This window comes from Eulemur rufifrons, chromosome 23, assembly GCF_041146395.1.
Source record: "Eulemur rufifrons isolate Redbay chromosome 23, OSU_ERuf_1, whole genome shotgun sequence".
NCBI lineage: Eukaryota > Metazoa > Chordata > Mammalia > Primates > Lemuridae > Eulemur > Eulemur rufifrons.
This window is the reverse complement of record NC_091005.1, coordinates 18443645-18458948: the sequence shown is the minus strand read 5'-3', so window position 1 is coordinate 18458948 and position 15304 is coordinate 18443645. Positions and strand designations below refer to the sequence as shown.

General features: G+C 39.9%; 1 protein-coding gene across 1 annotated transcript in view; it reads left to right on the top strand.

The window, feature by feature from the left end:
* ADAMTS18 (ADAM metallopeptidase with thrombospondin type 1 motif 18) overlaps positions 1–15304 on the top strand; it is a 123406-nt gene that overhangs the window by 43611 nt on the left and 64491 nt on the right. The window contains exon 4 of the mRNA XM_069456401.1: positions 14894–15176. Within this exon, the coding sequence (XP_069312502.1) occupies positions 14894–15176 (283 nt within the window). The remainder of the gene's footprint in view (positions 1–14893; positions 15177–15304) is intronic.

The following is a 15304-nucleotide window of genomic DNA, read 5'->3' as shown; positions in this document are numbered from 1 at the left end:
ATAATTTACTATCCAACAGGAGAGGGAAATGAGCCAAAGTTTGGCAAGAAAGCCACTTCTCCTCTTTCTGCCACACTCTACTTGTAATAGGAAGAGAATTTGCATGACAGTTGGATGAGCCAAGGAAATCTATGACAGCATGAGGAAAAACTTGGAAATCAAAATCACCACACATGTTCAATTAATCCCTCAGTTACATGTTAGCGAGTTAACAACACATGCATTTGCCTAACGCCTTATTTATGTCTTTCTGAATCTGGACATCTGGATGCAGAGAATTAGTATACAAATGGTGCTTTGGTATTTTTGCCTCCGGGCTCCCGTTGTTCTTCATCCCCAGCATTTGTTCCGTGTGGCAGTTTGGATGCTGCACGAAGGAAAGTGTAGTTCACAGAACAGAAATGTTTACCCAACTTGCAGGCTTCTGTAGTTTGTTTCTGCAGGAAAGCACCAAGGATTTGCAAGCTTCCAGACTTCACAAGGTTAAATAAACCATACTTCTATTCCAACCTTCTAGGAAAGCTGTGTTTCTCTACCTGCCTCATGGTAAGGTGACCATTCATTGATCTCTTAATGTATGTCCTTTACCAAGCTATGTGCTTTTCAGGCATGTGTGTGTGTGTGTATATATATATATATATATATATATATATATTTCCAAAGAGTACTAAAAAGATCATTCCACGTTGTTGTCATTTGACAGATAAGAAAAGTAACATCAAGGGAAATTATGCAATATCCAAAGTTGCAAAGATTTTAAGGAGTGCAACCAGAATTTGAATCTAGGTCCACACTCAAAAATCTGTTTTTTCTTTTCCCCCTCTGTTCAATGTAGATTTCATATATACCCAAAGATATTTTTCTTCAATAATTACATTTGCATGTGACACATCTGTGGAGTTAGCTTTGTGCTAGGTGATCTGACAGATATATAAGAAGGGAAAAGAAGAGCCCCAGTGAGCAAGACATGACTTGTACATCAGAAATGCATCAAATACAAGGTTGAATTAGGGCAGGGGTCACAAAGTGAAATGTTTATGGGCAACAGACAAGTAATGTAATGAAGGATGTGGCAGGGGTGGGGACCTCAAGGAACTGGAGAGCTTATATCATATCTTTATAGGACAGCCACTCCCTAGCTGCTGCCCAATAGTTGTATATATAAAACAGAATTTCTGGCTTCTCTTGAAAAAGTGGATGAAATGACAATACTGAGTTCAAATTCCTTCATGGAAAAAAAATGTTAACACTGAGAGGAACCAGAAAAACACACCAAGGGCCAGGTTGGGCCTGCAGATATAAGTTTATAATGCCTGTTCTAGAAGATTGGTTTTCAAACCCTAAAATTTGGATTCTGAAAGTCTGGGTTGAATGTGGGTATTTGCATCTTTGAGCCTGGTGTTCAGCCAAGTTGAAGATGGACTCTAAGCCCCCTAACTGGGCTCTGATGGTATATAGCACTTTCATTGCTAAGTATGCACCAGGCTCTCAAGGGATCTTGCTGTCTTGTGCAGAAGTTGTATTTTGCATCACACTAAGTTTATGTATAGCTCATCCCAAATGAAATAAATTAGAATTTCAGGTGTGGAAGAACCTTTAAAAAATCAAGTCCAATGTCTTTATTAAGTAGATAAGAAAACTGAATGCCAGCCAACAATGTTCTGCTACTAATCAGTTTTGAGACTTTGGACAATTCTTTGTTCTTCCTGAATCTCATTTCCTTCCTCTGTAAAATCAGGGGGATAGACTACACAATTGCTAACATCTCATAATCCTGTGATTATTTTTCTTGGTTTTACGTGAAGGCAGGGGGTAAGGAAGGGCAGAAGAAGATAAATAACTGAGGAAAATTGGGACCAGCCGTTTTCCAACATGGTGGTCATCTCTGGCTCTTCCATGCCACCCCTGGAAGAACTTGAGAAGTCCAGTCAATCACGCAGCCCCACGGTGTAGCTACCCAATGGGTGGATGCCACGTGGCATACCTCATCACATGTCCAACAGCTGGTTACTGGCATGGCTTCCAGCTCTAGCTGTCTGTTTAACAAATGAACGCTGTCAGTTCCAAGGGGGAGGCAGGGCAGGGTCGGGTGGAGAGCTTGACATAACCCATCACCACTGCAGAAACAAGTAAAAACATATGTCTCTCCGATAGTGTGCATCAGCAGGCAGCAGCCTTGGGAATGCAGGAGCATCATTTATTCCAAAAAGGATTGCCCCACCATCTTGCAAATGTAGCAGACACTATTTATGCAGCTCCGGCTGAGTTACAGAATATGTGTCAACTCTTCCTTCTCGGAAAGTCGCTGTTTTCGGCAAATATGTATTGAGAATCAACTACATAAATTCCTTACTATTCAAACTTAGAAACCAAATAAATTTGGAGAGTGAGAATTTAAATAGCAATGATACCAAGAATCTACTTGTTATCGATTATCACATAGGGAGAGTTAGAGTTTTGACAGCAAGGGATCCTAATCTTACGTCAGATTACTAATCTGAATTGATTTAGTATTGAGAATTTAGATTTCAATACTTGAATGCCTATGTCTGTAATATTTAGGTCTTTAAAAAAAAATCTGAAGCAAAGATGGCATAAGAAGAGTTGATAAACTGGATGGTAGGTAATGTGTGCTCATTATATAAATTTCTATTCTTGTCTAAATTTTTGGTGTATTTCCCAATAATGGCAGGCAGAATATAAAGTATTAGTACATTTTTCACTGCTCCAGGAGTTAGAGACTTCCTACAACTTGGGTGTCAGCCAGAGTTTTCTGTAACATAGATAGATTCTTATGGCTTTTTCCTTCAAAATTTCCAGTCATTTCTCACTATACAAAAGTTCAGACCACTCAGAGGTGGTCTGCCCTAAATTTGTACTCCCATATATATATATATATATATATGTGGGTGTGTGTATATATGTGTGTATATATACATATATATATACACACATATACACATTTTATGTGTATAGTATTCCCTCACTTATATAGCATGATTTGGCATGATTTGAGTGTCATGTCAATGCCATCTGAGTTCTGAGGGCACAAAGTCAAATACAGCATTTATCTCTGCTTTGCCAGGGAATTACATTCCAGGAAAGAAAGAGCAACTAGAGAAATAATAGTGCCCTTGATAAATGCTGTAGTAAAGTACAAGATGGTGTGGAAGCCTGTGGGAGGGTTATGCAAATCAGGATGATGAATTGGGAAACGGATATATCTGATTAATTAGTTATGTTTGCCTCCGGCAGAGCTTGTCGCCAGAATTCCTTAGATGCAGATGTTAATGTCCTGTTTTTATATGTCCCTTGGCACTAAGCACGTTGCCTTATGTGTAGTTTATTAATTGCACAAATGTTCACAGAGCACCTACCACGTGCCAGACACTGGACATGGGAAAGGGAGCAGGATGGACACAAGGCCCAGCCTTTATGGAGCTAATACGAGCAACAGACAATGAACACAAAAACAAACAGCTTCATGACAGACCATCAAGTACCGATAAGGGCTGTTAGAGAAAAAAGCTGACTAAGAGGGAAAATGACAAGGTTTACTTTGTTTCAATAGGGGGGTTTGAAGAGGTAGCCTTTGGGCAAAGACCTAAAAGAGGTGAGATACCTTGGCGAAGGGCATTTTGGGCACAGGAAACAGCAAACACAAAGCTTCTGAGGTGAGAACTTGGCTTTCCTCTTTGTGGAACAGCAGTGGAGCCAGGATAGCTGGAGTTCAGGTAAAACAAAAAAAGGTAGTAGAGGTTGAAGATGGTAGAGAGTCTTCTGGGGGATGAATTTGGATTTGACTAGACTAAAAATGGCTTGAAATCCATGTCTCTTGGTGGAAAACTCACCTGGTAGTAACAGAACATGAAGGTGACTTGTTAAAAGTGATGCTTTGGAAAAATAGCTCTGGAACAAGAGAATAGAGATCGTCCACAGGGCGATGAGGTGGGAGACTGCTGCTTTATCCTAGGCCTGGGGCAATAGATGACTACAGTGCAGTGAGAACACAGGGAAGGACAGAAGTAGGAGCTTGGGGATCAATTCTGAGTTGAACTTGGTCAACATTCTTAACTGCATGATGCAGCATTCTGTAGGATGTCATTTGGAGAAAAGAGGACCTGGAGATGTGAGACACAAATGTGGACCCTGTAATTCACATTAAAAAAGCACCCCTTAGGTGGATATATGAGGTAGGGCCGTCTCCTCCCAGACATTCAAGGCCCCCTTCCTGAGGATGCTGATCTGTGAAGAGGGAGGATGTTCTTAGCAGACACAACACCAAAGCCTGGGGTGATCCAGGGGAAAGGCTGACTGCAGGATCCCATTTGAAGCTCATAGAAAGTCTGGTTTGCATTAAATCGAAACATCCTAGCTGTCTTCTTAGTCATTCACCATGAACCAACAGCCATTGAACCAACTGAGCCAACAGGCACCCATGTGTTTCCCAAATGACATCTGTAAGCTTTCTTTGAAATGATCAGATTCTCAAGAGAAACATGGAGCAAAGAGGATTATTATGTGACACAAGGGTGTCCGACAGCTCCGTCCTTATCTTCTCTAGATGAGAAAGTATTCCTGACCAAGCTACTTATAAAGATCATGGAGCTTTGATACCTGTCCTCCTTGTTGATTGTTGGGGCATATTTGGCTATCTCAGGAGCTGAGAAGAGGGTAGTCATTCTTCCTTATTATTCTGTGACTATCTCTTCCCAAAGATGTGTGGATTATCCCTGACATAGGGTGTGGCATGTTTGTTGCAAGGCAGTCCAGCCCTGCCCTCAAAGTACTTAGAATACACTAGCAAGGAGAGAGTGAAAGCATTGCAGGGTGAAATCTGAACTAGGTTAGTAATGACCAGTAAAAACACATTCCAGAGAACAATTGAGCTGGGTATCTCAGACCCATGGAGAAGCTTTCTCACTGTCACCACTGAACACAGAAATGTTCCTTTTTCATTTCCTTTGTTACGAAAAATAGGGAGTGGAAGCCAAAAGGCTGACCCTCTGATTCTAATGCTGCTTGATCTGAGCCTTCATTTCTGAGAAAGACCTGAGTTTACTCGTGTCTCTCTGTCTTTCTGATACATTTGAACTTATGAAAGAAATAGCATGTAGTTGGCAGGAAACTAGGACCTACATCATGCCAGCCCAGAAGTGGTTTGTTCTTACAGAGTTATACCTTAAGGATCTGGTATTTCAGCTGCCACCTTCCACCCTACGGTCACATCTTCTCTGAAGCCTTTCCTGAATCCAAACAGAATGTGTGTTCAACAGTAAAGGAAGGCTGTGTAGTCAGACAGCCTTGAGATACAGAGGAGTTAATAAAATACCCATTGAACAGAACTGTCATGTCAGTCAGTTGAGATTTTGCAGATAAGATACTTTGTGCAGTGTCTGGTACTAGGAAACCAGAATTGTTCCTCTAGGTGGTGTGATAAGGTAGGGAGAAGTAGGAGAGGGATTCTCCAAAAACTGTTGATCATGATAAACCACTTGCATTAATTTATCTATGTTGTGACTGCTTATAAAAACTATAGGCATGTAGGAGCATTTATGCATTTAAATTTTTTTTGAAAGAAAACGTATGCAGTAGGTTACGGTACAAATATCAACCATTTTGTTAACCCATAGTTTAAAAATAAAATGTTCTTTAGAGGTATCTGTCTTTCTGACAATGGGCACAGGCATAACTTGGATAGGATCTGCTTATACCTCTCAAAACAGTGTAGAGTTGTGAACCATCATATTCTGGGATTTAGGCCACTGAAGTCACTAAATGTTTATTTTAATAGAAATATGAATTAGCTAAATAAATTTCATCAATATGTTATTAATATCTATTAAGATCTGCTAGAATGACATCTGTATTAGTACAGACGGTTACAGTTTAAGGGCTTTGAAGAGACTGAATCTATAAATCTTTGTGTCGGGAGCATAAATCATTGCATATGGTCAAAGCCGCATTAGTTAATGTTGTTTTGGAACCAAATTTGGATAGCATAAGTAAAGGAAAGGATATTTATTTTGAGCCTACTGGACTATTTGAAGTAGCTAAACATCCCAGGCAAGGGAAGAGAAGAAAGCCAAGCAGTTCTAAGGACTGCTGCAGCAAGATTTTTGGACCTTTTTCCTAGCCCATTATTAACCAGTGTGATTCAAATAAGCCATAGAGACTAAGAGTGCATGGAAACTCTACCTGCCTAGCTGAGTCAGGATCACCTGGAGAGATCAATTGTGACCTGTGTTGCAGCTGTATGAATCACAGGCAGAGAGGACTCAGTGAGCATCTGTGGAGTGACTACTGGGAAGGAGTGGGCCTTTACTTTTCCCACCTAAACAGGTGCCCATCACATAACTTCAGAGCTCTAGTCCACGAACATGGTCTATCCTGCCATATTCAGGAAGTCCACTTTGCTTTTGTCCTTCCAGCCATAGCCATTCATTTATTCTTTAAGGCTGGTCAAAAGCATCCCTTTTTCCATGATGCTAGAACTGAAAAGCAACATGCTGCCTCTTTTCAGTGGAGCAGGAGAATAATGGATTGGATCTTCAGAATGGACTAAGGCTGGATTTAAACATTTGAACCCGTGCACATTATGGATGTGAATCAGTGGGCTCAAGAAAGGATCACAGGGGGAGCAGCCTGGTAATTTCCCTTCTACCTGTCACCCCTCTTTCCTGCCCCCACCAAAACAAACCAGTCACTCAAAACTAAAACCTAGAGTCCTTGGCTTAACCAGCTCTCCACCATAGAACAATTCATGAGTTCTCCTCTGTCTTTAAATATCTTTAGTTACCTTTGTCAGAATTCCATTAATGGTGGTCTCTTTTCAGGTCTTTAAACCTTGCTTAATCCTTTTATTGTTTTTCTCAAACTGAAAAAGTATTCATGCCACTCCAAGAATTTCAGGTCCAAATAAAGGGGAAAATTATAATATAAACATACTGTTAGAAAAAGGCCTTAGTTCTCCTTGTTCTCTCTAATAGTCCAATATAATAATTATAACAATAATAAATAGGTATTGAGTGTTACCTCTGTGCAACACATTGTTTTTGCACTTTAACAGTATTAGCTCATTTAATCCTCTAAAAAATCTTCTGAGGGAACTGCTATTATTATTCCCATTTTATAGATCAGGTGCCTGAGTATCAGAGAGGTTTGGAAATTTCTTCAGGAGATAAGGGGAAGGAGGAAGGGAGCACTTCCGCATTGCAGAATTGAGGACACTTTGTGGTCCTTACTAGCTTCATGGCCCTCTCTCTCACCCGGCTGTGAGCAATTTTAGAATATTGACAGTATTTGATTAAATTTGGATTGACTGTGCCTGACAGGTTTTCTTTTGAAGGAATATTGGTGTATATACAAATCTGAAAAACATAAATCCCCACCAAAATCTTATTTGGTATTGTGAATCCCATGGATGGTAATACTGATATCAAGAAATGGATGGCAAATGTCAAATCTTTGTTGAAATACATATTTTTGGTTTTTTTTCTCCAAAAACATAAGTGATGTTTTTCTCTGACAGTAACAGGAAATCTTAAACATACATTCTTTTTCAGAGGACACGTTCATGTTTGAGGGCCCACCCAAGTTATCTATTAAACCATCTCTGCATGTGCAAATGCAGATGGCAAAAAATTCTGTTTTGATTTCTTAGAATGACGTACTTTATGGAGAACTGAGGATGTTATCAGTGTTGGTGTGCGCTCAGATTTTGTCATCTTGGCCTCATCAGGGGTCCAACTGATTCCACTTGTTCTCACCTGGGACTTAGTAAATGTTTTTGGATATACATTCAGTCCCTCATTTTCTTTCCAAAAGCCACTATGGCTCTATTTTTTACATTAACATTTACTGAGACATTCACAACTTAGCACAGCGCCTGAAAAATATTCAGCTATTTACTCTTTGAAAACCCTGAGTTAGGAATACTTCTATTCCCATTTCACAGATGGGGAAAAACCAAAACAAAACAGAAACTCAGAATGCTTGAACCCAGCTAGCAAGCAGCAAAACTTAAATTTTATCTCTAAACCGCTTCACGTTTATGTTGAACATTTCCTTTAAGTCTTCATTTTTTGTGTCATTCCATTTTATCTCGGTAATTTTGTTGCTTCTTAACAAAATCCTAAAACATTATCATGCCAATGGTTTCCTTTAACTAAAGATTTCATCAGCCTTTTCGTTACTTCTTAGTCTTTCATTTTCCTAATGTATGTTTCTTTCCTCCTCCCTCACCCCCAACCTATGGACCATGAATTTGTTTCACATTGACTATACTTTCTTAAGCTTTTCACTTATTCTGACCTGAGATTTCTCCTCTGGAGGTGTCCTCATACATGTTAGGCAACAAATCAAGGATTCATTGTTAATAATACAGTTGTTTGGCTAAAATAACATTTTTTAAAGAAAGAATGTGACATCTTGATTTCAGTAACAGCATTTTTTTAGTTGTTGCAGATAGGTTAAACATTAAGTGAAAAATAATTTGATTATCGATGACTGTAAATATATGTCTTTTGTAATATTTTTCCAGCCAGCCTACTACGGCTACTTTGTTATATCTGTTAGTCTTTACTAAAAGTAAAAATAGAATAATGATACAGTCATAAGGTTCTTTTCATTATTATTATTTTAAGGTATTTCTTTAAGATTGATTTATATTATTCCATTTGAAGTTCCGTTTCATTTGCAGCAAACATCAAGAGCCATTCTTTCATTTTTCAGGTATTTAATAGATATAACCCCAAGGATACAAGTCACTTAAGACATGGCCCTTGTCTTCAGGAATCTTACAGCTTCCTAATTTTCATTGATCTTTAAGGATGTTCACACTGAACTTGTAAAAATGAATTGTGCTTGTACTACCATTAAATTTGTCAAATATTTCTGGAATCCACAGCCTCCCTTTTTCTTTTAAATCTAAACCCTTTAATGGAATTGAAATCTTAACTTGTAGGGAAGATATTTTTAAAGGATAATTTAGGAAAATTTCATGAAGCATGATTTATACCCGACATTGAGTCTTTTGAGAATCATTTTGACCACTGAAATCTAAAACAGGAAACAACTGCTAACAAAACTTACATTTATTTCCCCTTTTGAAATAGAACATGGTACAGTATTTGAATAGAATATCGACTCTTGGTCAGAATGTGTTTGGTGTTTAAACTTAGCAGCTAAATCACATGAATGAATGTCTGTATCTTTAAAATTGGAAAAGATAATATGGGAAGAGTCATTGTGAGCCGACCCTTCAGCATACAGGATCCAGTAGAGGGCAGAACCCAGTTCTTTACCTCTGATCCCTTTGCCTCTTGAAGGAAAGGGGTCCCCTGGGGTGGAGAGTTGGGGACAGCTCTTTCACCATGATCAGTTTGTGGCACCCATATCTCAATGGACTTGGGCCTTTCCTGTCCTCTATTCTAGGGGAGGCCCAAGGGTGTTCTCACACTTCCTCCCCTTCTTAGCAGGTCTCTGGGTCTCTGCTTTCTTCCTTTTCTCACCAGCTTTTCCCTTCCTTGATTCTGAGATGTCTATCGCTGAGTTTCATCTAGGCTGCTTCTACATGAATCAGGAAAGGACTTCTGGTCTCAATAAAAATGCCCATCCTTGTAAAAGTGTTTCATGTGGTTACTCCTCTCTTCTCACCCTGTCTGTTATTTTCTTTAATAGAACCCTGCTCTTTTTTTTTTTTTTCATACTTTATGCAAAGGAGTATTTCATTCCCACTTGTGATACTTGCTTGTTTAATGCTGGCTTCCTCCACTGAACGGAAGCTGCGCGAGACCACGGATGTGTCTTGTTCACCATTATTCACCCAGGACATCACGTGTGCTCAGTAACTCAAAATGCTTCTCATGCCCCACAAGTAAACAGGCGGCTCCTTTTGGATGCACTGGATTTATATTGTCAAGCTATATAAATGTATTTATTTCGTTGGGTTCCAATGTTTTCCATCAAATTAAACCAGAAAAATGTTTTTTTTCCTTAAAATCTACTATAAAGTTATTTCATTCTAAAAAAAAAAAAAATTCGTCTAGATATTTTTTCCTTGTCACTCTGAACATCTGTCCTTGTCATGGACAGATGATGGGCTGTGTGGGCCCAGGGTTTTGTCCCAATATACAATAACCATTTTTTTTTTTTATTGCTTTCTCAGTGTAGTAGTTTTCACTTTGCAATTGAGTTATCTGTAGTTTTCATGAAACTGAGAAAATAGAAAGCTTCCAAACCGGTTAGTCCAGTTAAGGCATTTAAGTGGCTTAAGCCTTTGATATTAGTTGAACCAAGTAAGGAAGTTAGTAAGGCAGGAGGGCTTTCAGGGATAATTCACTATTTTTTTTTTTTTTCCTTTCACTGTGTCTGTGGGGGATGTAAATGGTGTCTTTTGTCTGCCTGCAGCTCAGAGGAGGTGAGGGCACGGCTTGGACATGAGGGCCCTGCTCAGTGAATGGGGAACCTGACTTCTACTTGTGCTTCCAGCAGGGATTTTCTCATAGGGAATTGTGAGGTCTAAATAAGGCATTGCACAAAATGCTCCTGGCTTCACACCTGAAATACAGAAAGAGTCTGTGTGTTTTATGGTCTTGAACTTGTTACTTCTCAGCTCTTGTTTCATTGTCTGATATGGGCATGTCCTCAGCATCCCCTTCACTCTGGTAAATGTCTGTGGGCTAAGAAATAAGTATTTACTGGCTGGTAACATGTAGCATGCACCAGGGATACCAAGGTGGCTCTGCGGTCACAGAGTGGACATTCAGACTGCACGCTAGGGGTGGTGCGGAGAGGAATGCATTTTGTTTTTTCATTGAAGACAGAACATAAAGCCAATAAACTGTGGCCTTGAGAGTATTTGGAAGTGGGAGAGGGTAGTTTTCAGGAGGGTCATGAATATAGCTTCTCTGAAAAGGTGGCACTGAAGCATTGAAGCGCCAGAAGGCCAAAAAATTGGATAGGAGAAGATTGCAGGGGAAAGAAAAAGTGTGTGCAAACACTTTCAGTGTGAAAGCACTTAGTAGGTTCAAAAAGTGGAGGCAGCATCCTGTTCAGAATGGTGGGAGGAGAGGGAGCGGGGACAGACAAAGCTTGCAGGGTCTACAAGGAGCAGATTTTTATAGGGATTGGTGGGCCAGAAATTTCAGATTAATTCCAGAGTGCGTGGAATGAGTTGATTTGCATTGGATGAGGACTCTGGTTGATGTGGGAAAGCCATGTTGGGAAGGACAGGTGGGATTTGGGAGACAAGATAGAAAGCGTCCCAAGGAGAGATGGGAGCCTCTGCCAGGGGGAGGTGGGCTAGGTGTGGAAGGGTCACCTGCTCTGGGGTGTATCCTGGAGATACGATGGATGGGATTTCTGGGACTACAGGATTTTACTTATTTTAATTTTCTGTCTTGCCTATCAATTCTCTTCTCCCATAATCTCTGTGAAGACATGAATATGTGCCTCTTTTGTTTACGCCAATGCCTGGAACAGGACCAGGACTTGGGTGCTCAGTGTGTGCATGGTGGGTGAGGAAAGCATCTGTCTTTGTGTTCGGGCTCTAGACATCATGTCAGCACTACAGCCTCTGAGATGGTCTCTCAGAAGGCAGCAGATGTCCGAAGTGGCAGGAAAATCAGGACCAAACCACACATTCCGGGGTTTCATTTAGGAATGAGAAACTGATCCCCAACATAGGGACAAAGTAAGGGCTGAGGGCAGCCTCTCTGAGGCCACCCACCCACCCCACTCCAGAGACTAGGTTCAGACTTTTGTGTATGGTGAGAGATTGGGGTCTAGTTTCATTCTTTGTGGATATCCAATTTCCCCTGCACCATTTATTGAAGAGATTGTCCTTTCTTTCCCCTCTGTGTGTTCTTGGTGCCTTTGCCGAAAACCAGTTGGCTGTAGATGAATGGATTTGTTTCGCGGTTCTCTATTCTGTTCCGTTGGTCTATGTGTCTGTTTTATGCCTCTACTGTGCTGTTTTAGTTACTGTAGCTTTGTAGAATATTTTGAAGTCAGGGAGTGTGATGCCTCCAGCTTTGTCCTTTTTGTTCAAGATTGCTTTGGCTGTTCAGAGTCCTTTGTGGTTTCATATGAATATTAAAAGTTGTTTTTTCTATTTCTATGAAGAATATTATTGATATTTTGATAAGGATTGCATTGAATTTGTAGATCTTTTGGGTAGTATATGCATTTTAACTATTCTTTCAATTCATAAACATGGAGTATCATTTCATTTATTTGTAACCTTTTCAATTTCTCTCATTTTTATTTATTTATTCATTTATTTAGAGATAAAGTCTCACCCTGTTGCCCAGGCTAGAGTGCCGTGGTGTCAGCCTAGCTCACAGCAACCTCAAACTCCTGGGCTCAAGCAATCCTTCTGCCTCAGCCTCCCGAGTAGCTGGGACTACAGGCATGCATCACCATGCCTGGCTAATTTTTTCTATATATTTTTAGTTGTCCAGATAATTTCTTTCCATTTTTTTGGTAGAGACGGTGTCTCACTCTTGCTCAGGTTGGTCTCGAACCCCTGAGCTCAAATGATCTGCCCTCCTCGGCCTCCCAGAGTGCTAGGATTACAGGTGTGAGCCACCGCGCCTGGCCCAATTTCTCTCATTAATGTTTTATAGTAGTCGTTGTAGGGTCTTTTACCTCCTTTGGTAAATTGATCTTAAGATAATTTATTTTTTTGGTAGCTATTTGTAAATGAGATTGTATTCTTGGTTTATTTTTCAAATAGTTCACTGTTGATGTATAGGAATGCTACTGGTTTGTGTGTGTATGTTGATTTCATATCCTGCAACTTTACTGATTTATTCTAACGGGATTTTTTTGGTGTAGATTTTAGAATTTTCTATATATAAGATCACATTGTCTCAAAACAGGAGTAATTTGACTTCTACCTTTCCAATTTTAGTGCCTTATATTTCTTTCTCTTGTCTAATTGATTTCGCTGAGACTTCAGTACTATGCTGAATAAAAGTGGTAAGAGTGGCATCCTTGTCTTGTTCCAGATCTTGGAGGAAAAGCTTTCAACTTTTCCTTGTTCAGTATGATGTTAGCTGTGGGTTTGCCATATATGGCCTTTATTGTGTTTAGGAGTGTTCCTTCCGTGTTTAATTTGTTGAGAGTTTTTATCACGGAGGGACGTTGAATTTTATCAAATGCTTTTTCTGCATCTATTGAGATCATATGGCTTTTGTTCTTGATTCTTTTAATATGATGTGTCACATTTATTGATTTTTGCATATGCTGATCCATCCCTGTGACCCTGGGATGAAGTCTACTTGATCATGGTGAATTATATTTTTAATATGTTGTTGAATTTGGTTTGCTAGTATCTTGCTAGAATTTTTATATCTATGTTCCTCAGGGATATTGATTTGTAGTTCTCTCTCTCTCTCTCTCTCTTTGTTTTTGGTTATGTGCTTGTCTGGTTTTGGTATGAGGTTGCCACTGGCCTCATAGAATGAGAGTGGAAGAATTTCCCTTTTTTCAGATTTTTGGAACAGTTTGCAAAGAATTGGTATTAATTTTTCTTTAAATGTTTGTTAGAATTCAGCAGTGAAACCATCAGGTTCTGAACTTTGATGGGAGACTTTTTACTACTGATTAAATCTTCGTATTTGTTATGAGTCCGTTCAGATACTCTATTTCTTTGTAATTCAATTTTGGCAGGTTGTATGTGTCCAAGAATTTATCTATTTCTTCTAGGTTTTCCAATTTGTTGGCATAAAATGCCTACATAAAAACTTAGATCTCAAATAAACAACCTGATGTTACATATTCAGGAATTATATAAACAAGGATAAACTAAACCCAAAATTAGTAGAAGAAAAGAAAGAATAAAGATCATAGCAGAAATGAATGAAATAGAGACTGAAAAAATACAAAAGATCAATGAAATGAAGAGTTGGTTTTTAATAAAAATAAACAAAATCAACAAACCTTTAGTTAGACTAAGAAAAAAAAAGATTCAAATAAAATCAGAGATGAAAAAGGCGACATTACAACTGATGCCACAGAAATACAAAGAATCACAAGAGACTATTATGAATATGTGAGGATCTTAATAAAAAGCAGATTCTGATTAAATAGGTCAGAGGTGAGATGTAAGATTTTTAACAAGCTTCTAAGCTGCTGCTCCGCACACCACACTTTCTGTGACAGGGCCTGGGTTTCAGGGAACTCTGATACCCAGAGAAGAGAATGCATAGTATTTGCTGCAAGAAAGACAAGGGTGCATTGTGGCTGCAATATTAGGTACAAAGATGCACACACTATGCCATGAACTTGAAAAACAAAATTGTGATGGGATGGGCTTTCCAGGTTCTCCTCCTCCTCCTCCTTGACTTAGCAAATACGTCTCTTCATAATAGTGTCACTCAACAGATGACCCAGACCCCTACTTAGAGATAATCACTCACTCCTTCCTCTGCCACACTTGCTAGTTCTTTTATTTAGCACTTATGAAATCCAGATGGAATACCTTTGTTTTTACTACCTTCCTATGAACTCCTCGAGGGTAGGAGTATTGGGGCATTTATTGTGCTTTCTGGTGTTGACTACAGCGTCTGCCAGGTCACAGGTACAGAGACACTAGGACATCCATGGCTCAGCCCTTCGGGCACAAGATTGGCAGCCTCATAGTTCGGAGCACTGCCTCTGCAGGTAGTGAAGTCTGGGTGCCAATACCAGCCTCCCACTTATTTTCCTAGCCTCAGTTTCCTCCTCTGTAAAATGGACATGATGACAATAGCAACTTGTAATGGTGCAGGTAACAGTGAGATGATACTCAGCACTGTGCCCGCACATGAGAAGTCAGGAAACAGCTGCTGCCATGACAAAGGGATACGTGGAATCATGCATGTTTTCTTTGTGTTTGGCTTTTTAGTCAGGTTTAATAAGGACACGAAAAAGTGAATTCCTCATCTCGCCGTTACCTCAGCTGCTGGCCCGGGAACACAACTACAGCTCCCCCGCGGGGCACCATCCTCACGTACTGTACAAAAGGACGGCGGAGGAGAAGGTCCAGCGGTACCGTGGCCACCCTGGCTCCGGCCGGGATTATCCCGGTCACTCCCCAAGTCACACTTCCCACGCATCTCAGAGTGCAGAGACACAGTATCACCATCGAAGGTTGCAAAAGCAGCATTTTTGTGGACGACGCAAGAAATGTATGTAAGGAAACTTTTTCTTGTTCTGTTCTTGTGTGGGCCTCGGTGGGTTTTCTTGAGTCTTGGGCGTGTGCTGACTTTGCAGGTTAAAACGGGGCTGCGATGAGCTCCCATTGCAATGTGGTCTT